Source organism: Lethenteron reissneri, chromosome 24, assembly GCF_015708825.2.
Source record: "Lethenteron reissneri isolate LAM-NWPU_2019-01 chromosome 24, ASM1570882v1, whole genome shotgun sequence".
Lineage (NCBI taxonomy): Eukaryota > Metazoa > Chordata > Hyperoartia > Petromyzontiformes > Petromyzontidae > Lethenteron > Lethenteron reissneri.
In genome coordinates, this window is record NC_083802.1 from 1,898,292 (window position 1) to 1,917,068 (window position 18,777).

At 41.5% G+C, this 18,777-nt stretch overlaps 1 protein-coding gene across 4 annotated transcripts in view; it reads right to left on the minus strand.

Moving 5' to 3' along the window:
• TP53BP1 (tumor protein p53 binding protein 1) overlaps nt 1-18,777 on the minus strand; it is a 63,870-nt gene that overhangs the window by 21,894 nt on the left and 23,199 nt on the right. For 3 of the 4 annotated variants that reach the window (XM_061557938.1, XM_061557937.1, XM_061557940.1), the window contains 8 exons: nt 18,562-18,678; nt 17,489-17,866; nt 15,389-15,431; nt 12,794-12,877; nt 8,124-8,620; nt 6,254-6,378; nt 3,343-3,489; nt 1,359-1,957 (listed from right to left, as the gene is read on the minus strand). In XM_061557938.1, the coding sequence (XP_061413922.1) occupies nt 1,359-1,957; nt 3,343-3,489; nt 6,254-6,378; nt 8,124-8,620; nt 12,794-12,877; nt 15,389-15,431; nt 17,489-17,866; nt 18,562-18,678 (1,990 nt within the window). The remainder of the gene's footprint in view (nt 1-1,358; nt 1,958-3,342; nt 3,490-6,253; nt 6,379-8,123; nt 8,621-12,793; nt 12,878-15,388; nt 15,432-17,488; nt 17,867-18,561; nt 18,679-18,777) is intronic. The other variant, XM_061557939.1, reaches the window with a different exon arrangement.

The window sequence follows — 18,777 nt, forward strand, 5'->3', positions numbered from 1 at the left end:
GCCAATCAATAAAGTTGTCACGTGAACAAACGTGTCGATTTATTACTGATTTCGCACACGGTGTTGGAGAGCAATCCATGAGGATTTTTGTTGTAATGAACGACGTGTTAATTTTCCATTTGGCCAAGCAAAATATCCAGGAATGGGAGGGTGTTTGCCTCTTCTACTCCTATGGTAAAGTGGATGGATGGGATTTATGAATTGAGGTGATTTAGGAATTCATTACGTGTATTTTTACCATGTGGCCAGACAAGCGTGTGATTCACATATCAAAACCAATGAGATGTGTTGTGTGCTTGAAGCTCGCGCGTTTGCTTTCAAAAATGTCACGTGTAGGTTAGCAGCAACAGGAGACACCGGAAAACTCACAACTGATGCTCCTTCATTTTGTTTGTAACAAAAATATTATCTCTAAAAAAAATGTGTTATTTAAGCTGAGTTTAGCCAATTGTGAGATGTGTTTAGGTAAACCATTATGAACCAAATAATTTAATATCTTAATCGACTCAGTAATTGGGGCCTTGGTGAACAGAGAAATCACATTAAAACTAACCAGAATATCATCCAGGTTAAGTTTAAAAGCTTTAATTATATTCACCAGTTGTTCAGTTTTTTTAATGAGGGTGCTGCCATTATGAGGCTGTTTTTGCCTGGTTACATATTGTTCCAATGTATATGTAGCAGAACCGACTGTACTTCGTATTGATCTTAATGGAACACCAAGTTTGTGAATTTTTGGCAAAATTATTGTTAAAGCATGTTACCATACGGTATTATTGTGCTTGGTATTGCCGCAGTAAATTTGTATTCATTAATAGTCCAATTCGTTTGTTCATTTGTGAACATGTACTGAAACAACAATGCTTAATTATTTCCCATAATAAATTTCAGATTATATTATGTAACTGCCAAGCAACACAAATCTATTGCACTTCTCGTATTGTGCTACTGTGCTATTTGTAGATCTCATTATATGTGCAAGTATCTTAAATATTCGTCTTGAATTGGCTACTTGATGATAAGGCCCAGCTGTAGCATATATAATATAATTATACACTATAACAACAATGCTATCTGCATCACCCACAAATCCCTTCTCAACCCAATCAGCTCTTGCCACATTTCTCTGTGACCAGCCTTTCATGTGCCATTAGTTACAACCATCATATTAATAATTAAACTGGCCTCTCTTTACAGTGTTTAGTGACCACCGCTGACAACACCTGATGAGTGATTATAGACCCTGTAATTAATTCCCTGATTTTCTAAACCGAATATTTTATGGCATGGAATAAGACAACAGTGACATGCTGGGTATGCAGAATGAATAAGAGCACAGATATGGTAATAACACATACCTCGGTGCACGGTGGCCACGGCCCCTGCCTTTGCCCCGCGTTGTCCGTGGCATGCTGTGAGTCTGTCTGGAGTATCCGACTCGTGCTCCCTCGCCCCAGACCTCCTCACAGCCACGCCCAGCTTGCACTTTAAGAAGTGTACTTTTACTGCTCAGCTTTCCCCCGTTGTCCTCAAAGACAGCTCTACCACTGCCGCGGATGTTTGTGGAAACATCTTTCTCCCTTTCCATGTCCTTCTTGGAGGTGTGGTGGCCCTTGTCTGTGGACTTGTGCCCACTGACAGCTGCTGCTGCGCATGGCTTGTGGAAGCCCCCGCTGCTGTGGCCACCAGATCCATCACTCCCTGACCTCTGGAGGCTGGTGCTGGGTGGATCTGCTAATGTACCCCCACTACCGGAGCGGTTGAGGCTGACACTCGAGTGGCCCCCACCAGACGTGCTGCTGCCCGTCCTCTGCAGGCTGCCCGTCCCGTTGGACACCTTGGTGGACAATGAGCTGACGTCAGCCAGGTCACCGGACGTGAGCGAGCTCACGGTGCGGGAGGGCGATGTTGTGCTCTGCTCATACTCTTGCCGTTCCACAATTGGTGCTTCTGCTTCCTGCAATCAAAACCAACACAATCACAAAGCCCACATTTCCACATGGTAAGACGATAAAACACCTATAAAAGTCAGTGAGAATCCTCATCAGTTGCATGTCGGTTTAGGCAAAAATTAATTCACACAGGTCAAGATAAAGTAAAAAAAGCGTCACAGAAAAACCTCTCCATCTGGCATGGCCTTCCATTGTGCTGTTAGAGCATAAGATGTTTGGTTTCATCCATTAATCTTAAAAATATGCATTCCAATCTTTTCAACTTGCACGTAAAATGTTCTCATTGATTGACAATATTTGTTTGTTTTGATCAAGATTTAGGCACTAATTTCTTCTTCATAAGCGTGTATATTAGCAGCTGAGTGAGAGGAAGGGATATATTAGCTGACATTATTTAATGATTAATGTGTTAAGAGTGTTGTACTATGTGCGTGTGCACCACTGCCACACCAAATAATGTCATTTAATTATGGTAAAACTGATATCCACTTTAACATTTTCTGCCACAAATTTAACAAATATCACAATTTCAGCATTTGTAAATGTTGGGTTTAAATTAAAACCCTTCCTGCTATGCATACAGATTATCAATTGAAATGTGAGCTAAGCCTCATGTTTCAATTTTGGTATAATATTTAAATATCAAAACAGGTCCTAAAATGTTCATTTTAAAACATGTTTGTCAATCAAACACTATACGAATTGTTCTAACAGTGGATTTTTCACAGAACTTGGCAGGAAAGTGGTTTAGGCCCAACCATGTTTTTAAGCGATATCGGTTCACACATGCCATCCAATAACAGTACCTCACTAATAAGGAAGACACGGCCCTTCTTGTAAGCATCTGCTTGCTCCTTTGCAATAATTGAATTTCCTCAATACTAAAAGGCCAGACCCATTGTTGGCCCTATTCTTATTTAGGTGAAATCTGATAGTACAGTTGTAATTTTCCCAATTGGTATTTTTGTTACAGCATCCATGCTGCATATTCATGATACCATTTCACAAATTATTGCGCTTTTCAGAAAGGTCAGTCAGTAATGTCAGGACATAACAGAGCTAATTCTTATTGGACCAACCATTTTGCATGGATCAAAATCATTCAAAGGTTTGTGGTTGTAAAGATTGATAACCAATCACACCAATATCATACCTGCCTAAATATAGCATACATATTTCTTCGTTCGAAAAAATGTTACTGAACTCTACATTCTAGTTGCTTTATGTTGCAAATACATTTCCGCACAGCATGTTTCTGTACTGTGTGACACTATTTAAGAATGACGTACCTCAATGTTACTGAACTCTACATTCTAGTTGCTTTATGTTGCAAATACATTTCCGCGCAGCATGTTTCTGTACTGTGTGACACTATTTAAAAGTGACGTACCTCAGTGACCCTCCGTTCCACCTCCTTGCCATTGACGTAGTAGACGTCAGTGATGACACGAGTGATTTTCACCTCGCGAATTGTGCGCACGTGCCTGTGCACCAGCCTCCCGGGTGCTGGCGCTGGTAAGGGCAAACTGTCTTCCTCCTGGCAGCCCAGCACACACACGTGCGTACAAACAGGAATGTGCTCATTAAAATGCCAATCACACATCACTTTCAACAAATTTAGCACAAGACACAACAGAATACATACAGGAGACGACATGACAAAAAAAAATTGGTAAAAAAACTAGTTTTTCAATGCACACACTTTTATTTGCATTCAAAAGTAGAAAATAAGTGGGTGGCATGCATGAAGCAAATTCTACATTTCGAAAGGAAGCCACCCACTTTTATTTAGCACATCAAATGTGATTAATTCTGGGGGGAAAATAATGTATTTTCTACTTTTGAGTGCAAATAAAAGTATATGCATTGAAAAACTTGCTTTTTGCCTATTTTTTTACCGTGAAAACTATTTTAACTATTTAACTGCTATTTTAAATCATGGTCACGGTTTTTACCTGCTCACTTAACTTGTGCATAACCATGTTGCGCTCAGAGCGTCGGAATGGGCGTGACAAAGCAAATTAGATTATTTATTACTATTATAGCTATATAATTATTTCATCAATAGCAATGGTAATAATTATTATTATAATTGTTGTTCCTCCGCTAAGGCAGAGGGAACCACAGCGGCCGCTCCGGCGCCATGACGAGTGGCGATATAAGCGCTCCTTTCATTGGTCATAGGCTCCCGAACAACAGCAGCTCTGATTAGACAAGACGTTTCCCTGAGTAGCCAGGCGCGATCATTCGTAATTTGAAATACGGGGGCAGAATGTTCGACTATTAAATATTAAAATGGAGGAAAAAACGAATAAGCCCAGGATCGGCGGGAACAGGAACTTTTTTAAATGAAATCTTGAATTGTCACGCGAGATTTGCAGAAAATGTCAGCTCTTTAGGCTTCGTAGATCCGAAGATATTAAGCGTCAAAGATTTGAAAGAATATAAAGACAAGGTAAGTTCAATAAAAGTGTGTAATAAACTGCATCGGGAACACTGACAAAGGTAAAACATGTACAATAGTTAAACTCTTCATTTTATTTAAATGCTTTGGTACGATAATGCAGTATCCCCATAAGACACAACACACATACGAGTATACTGGTCAAGCATACAAGTCGTAATATGTAAATTTAGCAACTATACAAAACATGTTTTAAGGCACAAATTTAGATAACTCAAGCTAAATATCTTTAACCTTCTGCACGTGAAAGCCTTTCCACTTTTCTCAAAGCCAAAGTGTTTTTCTCAAGTAACGCTTTGAATCTACAAGATCTCAAAGGTATTCTAGAGAGAAAAAACATCAGTAAACATAAAGATGGTACAGTAATCCTCCACTACAAGTTACCGTAAAATGAGTTGTTTCACATATACGTTGCTGATTAATTAGGAAACATATTTCTTACAAATCTAATATTTCGCAAATGTATTCTTTTAAAAAATTGCATGATAAATATGCACTATATTTCAACTCGGAATGAACGTAGTGAAAACACATTCTTGAATGTATATTACATTGTATGTGCGCACACAGCGTACCACTGAAAATCCCTCCGTCATGTGTTCAGCCACCGTCTGCCAAGCCCACGATTTTGTTTTCGGGAGAAAAATAGTGCTAGGTGATAGTTAAAAAATGTACAAAGAGTGAAAAATGTACAGTAAATGATGATAGTGCCTCTGACAAAAAAGGCTAAGTATTAATCTACAGGTTAAATTAGAAGTTTAAAGCAGTTTGAAGCAGGTGAAAAGACAGTCAACAAATATTAAGTAAGTTTGTCAATAATGGTGTGTGGCAAAAAATCACCAAGCTCCTTATATAATGTACATTTGCACACGCATTAATGCGATTGTAGTGAGCCCAACTGAGTCGCAGACGTTGTCTTTGGAGCAACACTATTTATTACATCAACTCAACACAACATAACGTAACCTACACTCGGGTGTTGAACGCCCATCTAACCACGCTACGGCAGAACTAGACACGGTCTCGCTATCCCGGTCCAGACCATGAGCTGGGTCCCGGACTGCGTGGCTAGAAGCTTCTTCAACCCGACGTGGATCTTCACTCACCAACAGTCAAGAACCCCGAGCCCCTCACGGGGCCCCCGTTATATCGGCCTGGGCTGGGGCTGGCTCCGCCCCTCGCCCCGCCCGCATTCTAGATCTCTCGAGCTCTTTCCCGAAGGCTCCCGAGAGCTCCTCTATACCACGTGACCACCCAGCGGCCCCCGTCCACCGGTGGCCTCCCTCCAATATCATCCGGTCACGTGTCGGCAGGTCAACCAGCGTATCATGCCCCAACGTAACCCTGGCTGGCTGACACTCCCTCTCGCTCCCTCACTGGGAGCCCGCACCGCACACTGTACGTGGTGCCTCTGCGCTAATCAGCGCTCACCCAAGCCCCGCTAAGGCTAGTACTACACCCAGTAACCGGGCTGCACATGACAACATATTATCTGCCGTGGCCTCGCAAGGCCGGCACCACACAGTGACATTCACAGTCACTAAACATGTAAATGGTGCAAGGCCATTTAAGGCATTGAATGTTAGCAGCAATACTTTAAATTGTACCTGAAATTGAATTGTAAGCCAATGCAGATATTTTATTATAGGGATAATGTGCTTACGGGATGAGGTTCGTGCGAGCATCCTGGCAGCCGCATTCTGGACCGGCTGTAGTTGGCCCAAGACCTTACTTTGAGAACCTAGTCAGGATGATCTGGCTGTATAGGGAGTCTGTATCAAGCGAGTGAGGGTTTCCTGGCTCTGAAAGGAGACTGTATCAGGCTCTTGAGGGTTACCTGACTGTGTAGAGAGACTGTATCGGCCTCCCCCTCTGTGCCATGGCTTGTGCTCTCTCCATCCTCCCTCGTCTGCACAGCAATGTTCCGTAGCTTTGTCAAGCCCAGGCATCTCTCAACTCCCACTGCACACAAAGTTACACCAGCCATATTCATTTGCATTGTTTGTAAACATCAACTTTATAAACAAGATTACAACTAATTAAGGTGAAATATATGTTAAAACTGAACTTTTATTTTACTCGTTAAAATAAAATATGTGCATATACACCGCATATATGTGTAGGCCCTTTGAGAGGCCATGACATTCAAGCACCTAATCATTGCATATCCTTGTGTACTCATTACACAACATATACACACGTCTACATGAAGAATCTATCAGTATAAAGACCTTAATCTGTATGTCTCAAAAACCTCTAGGGCACTTCCCAACAAGATAGAAAGCTAAAATGTGGTACATATGTAGCTTTTAGAACATAAACAACAAGAAAAACTGAAAATCCGACATTTTTCATTTTAAGGCCCCCAAATCTCGATTTTAAGTGCCCCATAAACATGTTTGTGCGTGTCATTCATAAACCGTTCCAAATATATATTTAGGTTCATAGAGTGTAAAACAGTAAATAAAATTCTATCGAGAACCAGGGTTCTATCCTTTTTTAATATTTTGGATTCAAGCGGTTTTGAATGAAAAAAATACGCATTTTATGATGTTCAAATCTGAATTGGAAAACGGTCAAAGATAGGAGCTTCCCCTCAAAGAGTATTAAGTTTGCTCTTTCTAATTAAACATGAATGGAATCTTGAAATCAAGCGGTTTCCAATGTATATGTCTTTAAATATAATAATTTGAATCAAGTAGTCAACGATTTTTTTTGCGGAAAAATACACATGTTTTGAGTAGTTGTTAGTGTCTGATCGTAGATTTAAATTGTAAAAAAATCATATCAGGTTAATTATTATAGTTATTGAATAATTTTGCCTGGCGAAGAGAGGCTTTATGAACTAGTACTTTATAAAAGCCAATGGCTGTTTCTTGATCACATTTTTGGCGTATTTTATTGTATTCAATTATGCTTTGGCAAGAAGAGCAATCCAGTAACAGAAAAATATTTGCAGCATGTTCTCAATTATGTAAACTCTTTAAAATTGGCTGTTACAAACTGCAGTTATAAATCATAATGCCAATGTCTAGGAGTAATTAACATGCAACATCTTTCGAATTAAAGCTTTCGTGACTGCAGAGATTCATATTCTTGGTTCTTTCGGTAAAGTCACGTAGAAGGGAAATTATAAAATAAAACAAAAAAATTCTCACGACGTTTCGATTGCAACACAAGCAATCATCATCAGGTGTTGAAGCTTGTGTTGCAATCGAAACGTCGTGAGAATTGTATTGTTTAATTTGTATTATTTTATTATTTCCCTTCTACGTGACTTTGCCGAAAGAACCAAGAATATGCAACATCTTCTTTGAGAATTCTCTTATTTGTAAAAATCTCCGGGTGGCTTATTGTATGAGACAACATACTTAGAAAATTTAATTTCTATGATACATTCTATATCGATTCTATACAACCACAAGGATGTTTTACTAAATACTGGAAAAACCTTTCATTGGCAATTAGTGGAACTTGATAAATAGAACATATGGCAGTTTCCACTGGTATTAATGGGGACATTGCCAAATTTGTACCAACATTTTACCGAAATCTAACAATTGTCAAGATGAGAAAAATGTCATAAAGCGTTACAACAGGTGATATTTACAGAATTTTAACCATATTAAATGTAACAGTAGGCATAGGATTCCACTGAAAGGGTTACGTAAAAAAAATCTGAATTACCATTAAAAACTGCTTCTTACCATTAAATCCCACTCTGCTTTCTGTCTGGGTCTCCTTGGTTTGACCAGCTGTCTCAGATAACCCAGATGTGCAGGAAGATGTCTGAGCAAATAATGCAGCATGCTCCGTCATGCCAGCTTCCTCCTCCAAACCAACTCCACTTGCAGCTTTCTCACCAACATGCACATTATCAGCTGCACTCTTCTCCAATTCAACCTTTCCCAATCCAGGGTCTACAGCCTCATTCCTAGCTGCTGAAGAGTCAACTTCCATTTCTTCTTGCTCATCCAGAGGATTTGGTTCAGTTGTCTGTTCTTTTTGTCGGATGGGCTCATTCTGGCAGGATCTGGGCAGAGGAAATTGCCCTTCAGTTGGGCTAGGAACTGAGGGGGCAATCAGGGTTACTGGATCTTGAGCGTGGGAATCAGAAGTTTCTACTTGTGGCTTTTCTGTCTCTTCACAAATCTTCAGTATCTCTTGCTCACTAGCTTCCTCGGATCCTTGAATTTTTTTGAAGCTAAACGAATCACACATGGGCATGAATAAGCAAATAATACATTAATTTTCATTCATCGTGTACATGACAAATGCTTCAGAAACAAGACCAATGACAAATAAAATGCTGAAAAGTACAAAGGAGGATGGTGAGATGCATGCTGGAAATTACAAAGAAAGAACAATGAGTTTGTGTACCTTAGAAAAAACAGTTTTTGGCAGTCATTGTCGGCATCTACAGCTTGGTCCTCATTTCATGTAAGTATTATTCCTAAGGGTAACGGATATGATGTAGACAGCTTTCGGAGGTAGCAATGAGTGCCAGATTGTGCTGATATAATGGGAGTTCGAAACAGAACTAGACCAATCTCTCTGAAGAACGAAAGGATGAAGAGAGAGGGTGAAAGAAGGGGGCTAGCACATAGCAACGGCCTAGTGCAGACCACAAAAGAGGGTAGAACTCAAAACAGCCATCAGCCTTGTGTGATCGAGCACACAAATGCCCATGTGCAATAGGCACTGTGGAGTAAAATATCAGAGCGGTTGACGGCTGAACTGAACTAATACACGAACATTGCTGTGAAGTGTGCCAACCAGCTGAGATATGTAAATAGAACTAAAACATACAGAGCGCAGAACCCAATTGTTTGTCCGAAGTCATCATCATCATAGGCTTGTGTGTCTAAATCAAGAGACAATTCTTTTGCACCTTACGAGGTCAGCTGTAGGTTTTGCAGCGCCTAGAATGACTTAGTAGGTCAATCCTTGAGTGGCAATCCTTGCCAGAGCAATTGCAAGTGAATGCGGTGGCAGCTCCAGAGGAAAGTGAATGCGGTGGCAGCTCCAGAGGTATTTACTGCTTTTTCTTTACATCGCTCCCTCGGTCTGCCAAGCAGTGTATTTTCTCCTCGCCTCTCCTGAGGCCTGTTTTCTCCCAGTCATTTGGGTTGGGTTTTGCAGCTCTTCATGTCCCATTTACAGACATCTTTGAAGCGCAGGACTGGGCGACCAGTGGCCCGTGTGCCTGATGCCAGCTCGCCGTACAAGACATCCGTGGGTATTCTGCCATCCTGTATGCGAGGCACGTGTCCAAGCCATCTCAGGCGCCTATGACCGAGTAGAGAGTACATGCTGGGAATATTGGCCAAGTTGAGGACTGAGGCGTTGGGAATGCGAACTTGCCATCTGATACCGAGGATGCGCCTGAGACATCGGAGGTGGAATGTGTTTAGTCGATGTTCTTGATGGGCGGATGTTGCCCAGAACTCAGACCCATAGAGGAGGGTGCTAAGGACACAGGCCCGGTACACCTTTGGTGTTGAGCGTTAGGGATTTGTTCTCCCACACTCTTTTGGTCAACCTGAACATAGATGTAGACATCTTCCCAATGTGCTTGTCAATCTCTGTGACAAGGAACAATGGCAGGTGATGGTGGAACCCAAGTAGGTGAAGTCCTGAACGGCTTCCAGGGTGTAGCTGCCAATGTTTATGGAAGGGGTGTCTCTGACATCCTGGCCCATGACATTGGTCTTTTTCAGACTGATTGTCAGGCCAAAGTTGTTGCAGGCATTGGCAAGGTGGTTGATGAGTGTCTGCAGACCTTGGTCTGTGTGAGCTGTCAGCGCAGCATCATCAGCGAATAGGAGTTCTCTGATAAGGCCTTTGCGGACTTTGGTTTTGGATCGGAGACGGCCAAGGTTGAAGAGTTCGCCATCAGATCTTGTATGGAGAAAGACTCCCTCTTCTGCTGTCCCAAAGGCATGTGTGAGCATAAGTGAGAAAAAGATGGCAAATACTTTTGGGGAAAGCACGCAACCCTGCTTTACACCGCTGAGTATGGGAAATTCCTCTGAGGTGGTGCCGCTGCGCTGTATTGTTCCTTTCATATTGTCATAGAAAGAGGAGATGACTGCCAGCAGCTTCGGTGGGCAGCCGATCACTTTGAGGAGTTTGAAGAGGCCTCCCCTACTGATGAGGTCAAAGGCTTTTGTAAGATCAATGAATGCCAAGTACAGGTGTATTCTCTGTTCTCGACATTTCTCCTGCAGCTGACGCAAGGAGTAGAGCATGTCAATTGTGGACCTTCAAGCCACACTGAGCTTCAGGATACGTCCTCTCAGCTAGTATCTGTAACCTGCTGAGGACCACACGGGCAAAGGTTTTCCCCACGATGGTCAGCAGGGAGATGCCGTGGTAGTTATTGCAGTCCCCACGGTCACCCTTCTTTTTATATAGGGTGATGATGTTAGAGTCTCTCATGTCTTGCGGCACTGCTCCTTCTTCCCAGCACTGGCAGATAAGTTCATTGAGTTTTGTGAGGATGGCGGGTTTCGCACATTTCAGTACCTCAGGTGTGATGCCGTTCTGTCCCGGGGACTTGCCGCTGGCTAGTGAGTTGATGGCATTGTCAAGTTCATTCAAGGTTGGAACATTGTCCAGTTCGTGTATCATTGGTAGGGGTTTTACAGCAGCAAGGGCAACTTCTGACACACCTTGGTCTCGTGAGTAGAGCACGGAGTAGTGTTCTACCCACCTGGCCATTTGCTTTTGTTTATCAGGGATGATGGCCCCTGTGCTGGATTTCAGGGGGGCAGTCCTCCTGATGGTTGGACTAATAACTGTCTTGATTCCTTCATACATGGCACGGATATTACCAGTGTCAGAGGCGAGTTGGATCCTACTGCCGAGGTTCAGCCAGGAGTTGTTGGCGCAGCGTCTGGCGGCTGTTTGAGCTGCACTGCGGGCAGCTTTCACAGCCCTTAATGATCCTGTACTTGGAACTTGCTTGTACTTCAGGAGCGCCATGCGCTTGGCTTGGATGGGTTCCAATATAGCCAGGTGTTCCTCAAACCAGTCTGTGTTCTGCGTTGTCTGCTTGCCGAAGATATTGATGGCTGCATTGAAGAAGATGGCGTCTCTGATATACGCCCACTTTGTCTCAACGCTTCCATTTGGATGTGTCGTGTAGGGACTGCTCAAGGCTGTGTTGGAATAATTGAGTGAGTTCTGGGAGGGAGGTCTTGGCAGAGTTGATGAGTAGGTAGCACTTTTGTTTGAGGTGGTGTATCTTTTTGGGGCGTAGTCTGACATTGCTGGATACCAGCGAGTGATCGGTGTCACAGACTGCATTGCAGTAGCTGCGTGTGATGAGTACTACGTTGAGGAGGGCTCGTCGGGTGATGACGAGGTCCAGTTGGTGCCAATTAAGAGACCTTGGATGTCTCCATGATACTTTATTGCATGGTTTTTTGAGAAAAAATTAGTTTGTGATACAGAAATTGTGGTATGAGCAGAGCTCCAGTAGTCTTTGGCCACTGGCATTCATCTTTCCGATGCCATGATAGCCAAGGCATGTGGGCCACGCGTCGTGGTCAGCCCCAACCCTTGCATTGAAGTCTCCCAACAGAAACATGTGCTCAGAGCTGGAAATTTTGTGAATAATATTGTGAAGATCTTCATAGAACTGGTCATAAATCTCTGGAGGTGAGTAAAGTGTTGGGGCGTAGACACTCAAAAGGCCTTCAATAGGATCAGGAATGATCTGTAATCTCTCATCCTGCAGGGTGGGGTGGCCAGTTAAGACCTTGGACACCATGGCTGCATCCACGGATGGCATCAATGCAAAGGTTTTAAAATCGTCAACTTGGAAGGCTTGGCCTATTTTCTCGTGGTCTGAAGACGAACGACACCAGAAAAGAAAGTGAGGAGTGCTTATAGGGCTTGTCTCTAGAATAGAGGCTCATCCTCCAGGGACTCCTCCAACGACTCCAGCTTGAGACTGCAGCAAATCCTCTTGAAAAGCAAGTACAGAATGTCTCGGGGGAGTTCTCAGTGTCTGGCACGCTCCTCCCCTGTAGAGTCTTCCAAACCCCAGGCTTCTTATCAGGCCCTATGGTATAAAGTTCTGTTTCCAGCCTTTATCTACCTCCAGTCTAGCATCTTTATGTGTTGTGAAGACGGGACATTCCCCAACCCATAATCTATTATGTTTACATTTTAAGAGTGTTATTTACGAATATACTGAGCTTGTTATTTATAAATGTGTTAAAGTGATTATCGGTCAATTGTATTCAAGCCTTAAAATGCAACCATATCATGGTACACAATGATAGGGTTATAATGCAAACCAATTTCCACACACCACATTTTTCTCACCAACACAATAGATTTTTACTTGGATTTTGCAAGACCATACCTAGAAGATGTAGCATTGTTGGTTGTTTCAATGACAGTACCATCTTCACCACCCTTACGGGCCGCAGATTGCACCATAGGTGGCCTGCAACAGCATTCGCCAATAGCATATAAAAAGCAAGCCTCAAAAGATATAGAGTACAGACCCTTTGAAAGTTGATGTCAAACAATTGTACGATTGAGACATGACGGCACAGCATCAGACATAATTATAATGAGCAAATGAGACATCATTATAATGAGCAAATGTGGATAGTATTTAGGTAGATAGGCTCAAATGGATAAATATACTACTTAATATCATGTTATGCCTTTGTGAACATTTGAATGGTATGATGGTCACAAAGTGATTTCTCCTGAAAAGGCAGAACTTTTTAATCAACACTATCAATCATTTCAACTTTAGAAAAAGTCAGTTAGTAATATTTTTCAAGAAAGCCCATATTAATTACCTTAAATTTCACATGTTTTGCACAAAATTTGGTAACTTCATCATGGAAAAGATATCAAAGCTCAAAACTACAGCAGTCCTCCAGTAATGTGGTGATATTGGGGGATCACAACACAGATCCTGTAATCAACGGCACACCCTGGAGGTTCTATTTATCCTAGAGGAATACAATGAGCTATGAAGCTCTTTTTCACTGATGTTCAGTAGGGGCAGGTCAGTAAGCTACATCAACAATACAAAAAAGATAAGTGCAAGATGGAGAAAAATGTAAGCAAGTCGTTTAAAATGCATAAAAATAAAGTTTATAAGTACAAATTGCCAATTTTTCAACACCAAATGCCAGCGTCAAAGTTGTCAAAAGTGGTAAGTTAGATTTATAATCTGGAGAAATATGTTCACGGAGATGCGGTGTGCTGGGGATTGTGAGGAATTAGCTACGTGATGCCATTAATTCATGAAATATTTGCGGATTTGAGGACAGGCACGGTACGTGACTAGCGGCTAAATTAATCTGTGATAAATTCGTGGACTACACAATTATGGTAAAAAATGATGCCTTCTGATTCATAATGGTTTACGTTTAGATATTATTGTACATGTAAATTGCATCTCACAATTTCTGAAGAACCAGACAAGCTGGAAGGCAACCAGGTGGTGAGCTGGCACCAAAAAACGGCCGAAGACTCTTCAGATCTTAAAATGTTTTCAGTCAATGAATGAGTTTATACATGCGGGAGGAAATAAAATCAGCTGGATAAAATCCACACATGTAAGGGTGCAACAATGTATCCTATACAGGAGAGATTATATTAGCACTTTACTGTACCACCTTCTGACAAGCTAGGGTATGCTACCTCGATGCTCACAGGAAGGGAATTTTGCAACATTTGTGCAATCCACCAACCCTTGTCTCCAGTGCTGGATTACAGGCATGCACCACCACCACCAGTTGTTCGTACTTTGTTAAAATCCATATTCATTTAGAACACATTTTTATATATCTATTTTTATTTATACTGAGTGTAAGCCGATGTGTAGATGACTAGCACATAAAATTGCAAACTATGGGGTTTGAGAAAAATATGCAAAAATGGGTTTTGTTCCACATCTTTGTCAATGGATGGGTGCCATTCCGATTGGTCTAGACCTTCTTTGATGTGTATGTACTGAATCTAGCTGCTATAAGAAACTCATGTAGAAAGGATGGCCTGGTGATTCGATTTGGAGCCTCACATGTGCTCCTAAGTTTTGCGTACATGGCCAGGTATATTGCTTGGCTATTTGCAGTTTAAACATGGGTACAGTAATGTGGGACATAAATGTATTTCTACACAAATCTTTCAAGTAAAACATAATGCCTTTAGATTTTTTTATGGATTCGGTGCGATTTTTATTTTGTGGTATGGTTATGCGGGCAGTTGGTTGTGGGTAATTTTACCTGCATATGCTTTCTTACAAAATTACACTGGGGACCGCATGGTTAGGATTAATTTATTACAGTAAAGCCTATATTTACGTTACTATTTATATTGTTTCACTCCAAACATCGCCAACGAAATAGGGAACGTAATTTGATTTAAAATGCATAATTCACTTTTTTTTACATTTCAAACAACGCGGTTGTTTGGGCAGCGTACGTGATGACTTGGTACAGTGCCCACACACGGGCACTCAAGCATTACTAGCCTCTCTATACAGGACTAGCCCCTACAATCTCCGCCATCTCTGGTGAGTACTTTGTATACCCTTACATCACTTATTTAAACGTGTTATATAGCATCTATTTGGGTATCTTTTGTTATCTTTTTTCCTACTTATTTCATATTTTTCTGCAAATTGACAAAAAAATTACCCCCAGGAATGTACCCAAAATGTATATGTCAATGGTAAAATAGATTTCTATTTACATTGTCGTGACGAATGTCCCATTTTCCAGGGACGCATTCCCAAAGTTAATAGAGGACTTGCCATATACGTTCCAATGCATTATTTATATTGTGTCATCTTTTAGATTCATTGTGCCAAGCAGATTACAACGCTAATGCGATGCTTTCAAACAAGGTTTAAAATAGTTAATTGATTAATATAATGAGAATAACATTTATAGCAAGTCTAAGGTTGAACAACAAACTTTGAAATACTCGCCTCAATTCATCTTCTATGAACTCTTCCATTTGTATTTCTGGTTCTGAAAGAAAAAAAAGCATTACATAACATTATAAACATTACGTAATAAAAGTGTATGCAGGTACTGAATAATGTCTTCTTTCACAAACATATTCGAGAACATACACAGATTGAAGGCATTTTTTGCTGTCCAGTAATTGGGCTTGGCCTGGAAGGGATTTTGGCCTGTGCGCAAGCATAACATTGAATTTGCATCCCCTGGGGGGGAATGCTTCCGAGGGGATGGTCATCGCAAAGATGGAGCAATAAAATCCACTCCCTTGCTGGTGCGAGGTGGATGTTTGCATTGTAGGCCCATTGGAGATGGCGCAGGCATTGGGATGACTTCATCTAGTCGTGGGCTGGTTATGGCTGATGGCGATGTATTAAAAAATTATATATTACAGAAACATTCCTTTCACAGTCAGTGTATATTATTAAGGATTTGCGTCTGCACATTTGTGGCGAGACCACAGTGCATAAAGAGATCACAGGGGTGATGTTATACCTGATAATGAATCTGATGACCTCTGCATGTGTCGTAAACAAGTATTTTTTTTGTGAAACAGCAAAAAAGACAATAGAGGGTAAGAGAGTGAAAGAAAAGTCTGCTATGTCTAGCTAAGCTATTCAAGTTCTCCAAATTCTGGGTCCCATGATAATCTCTGCTGGCCCTGGTGCTGCTTATTTTTTTTTTTTACTTCAGGTAAACAGGAAATATTTAATAATTTGAAGGCATAATTTAAGACTATACACTAATTTTGCTCACTTTATGTGTGCCTATTATGCTCGTGTTTTTGACGATACATAAAATTTACCACGAGATTAGGTGAAAAAATTGTGACCCTGGTGGTGGACCACCCTGGGGAAATGTGGGGGCAATGGAGAAGGGACAGGGCGAATGGGGAAGAGGCTGAGTCACAGTGAGGAAGGGATGGAGCTCACAAGAGAGGGGGCTGGGCCAAGGGAAGAAGAGGTGGATGCACAATGCTTATCCTCGTTATCTGGATGTGTCCATAGGACGAGCTGTCACAAAATTCACATTAGCATTTTTAGTCATGCATAATCAAATGAGCTCAAACCAGAGGTCTATGGTCTTGACACATTTAGAATGAGTGGTACGCCACCTGCTGGCTAAAACACACTACTGCATATGCTTATGAAACCTTTGAATGTGGAGTCAACCTCTTTTACAAAATGTAATATGAGAGTGATGACTGTCTGAGAAGTGCCTATGGTGAGAGATGTCAGGCGAGTGTCTAGTGAGAGTCGGGTGTCGAGCAAGTGGTGTATAATAAATGTCTGGAGTGTGGTGTATGAGTGAGTGGTGTATGAGTGGTGTGCGGTGTGCGGTGAATATCAGGTACAAGTGGTGAGTACCCGGTAAAAGTGCCTTGTAATTGGTGAGTGGGTTACAGTCTGATGAGAGGTGTGAGTCAGGTGAGTGCCAGGTGAGGGGTGTCTGGTGAATGTCTGCTCTCGTTGAGTTATGAGTATTGTGTGAGCGATGTCGGGTAAGTTGAGTGTCTTGATTTTTTTTCAGGCATCAGTTGAGTAGGTAACTGTTGAGTGTGGGTAGCGTCTGATGAATGTACTTGGTTATAGGTGACTGGTACATCTGTTGAGTGATTGTCAAGTCAATGTAGATTGCCGAGTGTCTGGTGGACATGGCTTCCGCACGATGCAATTCTTTAATGACATCTAACAATGCTGCTTTTTTAGAGTATGTGATGCAAGATACACTATTTGTTAGATGTAAAGGGTTTATTTACGATGGAATGTTTACTCATGCCAAGCTGTTTATGCTAGTAAAAAAAGCTTCATTTGTCAACTTTCTTAACACTTTCCAGTTTTCTGAGGGTGCAATCTCCAACCATCAAGTTTTTCTGCCCTTTATATGATTTGAATGGCCAGTGCCCAAAACAATCAGCCTATTATACATTTTCCTGTTATGATGCAGTGTTACTGAAGAATATGGTGAGATTTTTATTTGATAAAATGTACATTGCCAGAACTGTATGACCAAGTATAAGCTTATATAAAGCCATCGCTTATCGTCTATATTTCTCAACGACTTACTTTTCAGGCTGAAGTGGGGCTGTTCCTCATTGTCAATGGGTGTTGAAGTGATTATCTGTGCTGGTTCTAGGGAAGTCTTCTCATGTTCCTTCCCCTTGATTTGCTCTCTCGTCTTCTCTTCTTCCCTTACACACCGGTTCTCCTCTTGCTGGATTCCTTGCATTTCTGGAAAGCTCACGTCCTCTTGGTTACCCTGTATCTGCGGGGTTAAAGGGCTTTCAGGTACCCCGCCCTGGCTGGTGAGGTCCCCTCGCGCACCCTGGCTCCGCTGGGAGGAAGGGCTAGGCTGGGCTCCCTCCTGTGAAAGGTTTCTCTTGCTGTCATCTCCGGCCACTACGTCGCTTGCTGCGGAGGGGGCCCGGGGAGGCTCTGAACCACCTGCGGCAAAAAATTAATTATCATCGTTAGTCTTTTCTGGGAGATATATTTGGCCCAATTCTTGCCTTGGAGAAAGGTAATTTGATTTAAATAAGTGTATGTTATTCTTCATCTCCTTGGTGTGTGCAGACTTTTTTTTTTTAAAGGGAGCAAAATGTTATCAAATAGGTCATTTGGTTGGTTATATGCAAATTAATTAGTCATAAATAATTTTAGTGCTTGTGTTAAAAGTGATATATAATCGGGGAATGGTTATTGAATTATTTTGTTTGCTAGAAAAACTAGATAAGTTTCATGGCTCATTATAATATATAACTTATACAATTCATCATTGTCACCGGAATCAAGGTTTGTTTTACATGGTATCCTGCCTTACCAAGCATAGGCACTGCCCTGAATCTTTAAATGCCATGTCTATCCTGTTTCATTATTTTTAACACCTTTGCTGGACAGTAAATGTCAACCAGTAATTTGATTCCTTGGTACGCTAGCCTCAACAGTGTCTTCGGTATGCAGAAATTACAACTTATGTTCGTCAAATCTGTGTTGAAATATCGCTCTACAATTGCCCATACAAGCCTAAAAGATAGTATTTTTGCTTCTCTTTCTCAATGTACAACTATTAGGCACATCGGTTACCCAACACCAGTCAATGTTAGTGATCATATCACACGTTATTAGAAGCAGTAACCCACCAATGGGTGTGCTGTGTCGGGGAGCAAGTCGCATCTGCCGGATAAGAGGTGGGGTGATGTTGGCCTGCAGCCGGATAACTTCACCCTCTTTTGGCAAAGTAAAGTGGAACTGCACTTCTGTACACAATAAAACAAAACTTGTGAAGAAGCACATGCAATAGTGATCATGCAGAAATTATAATTAAACAAAAAAGCTGACATGTATGACAAAACTAT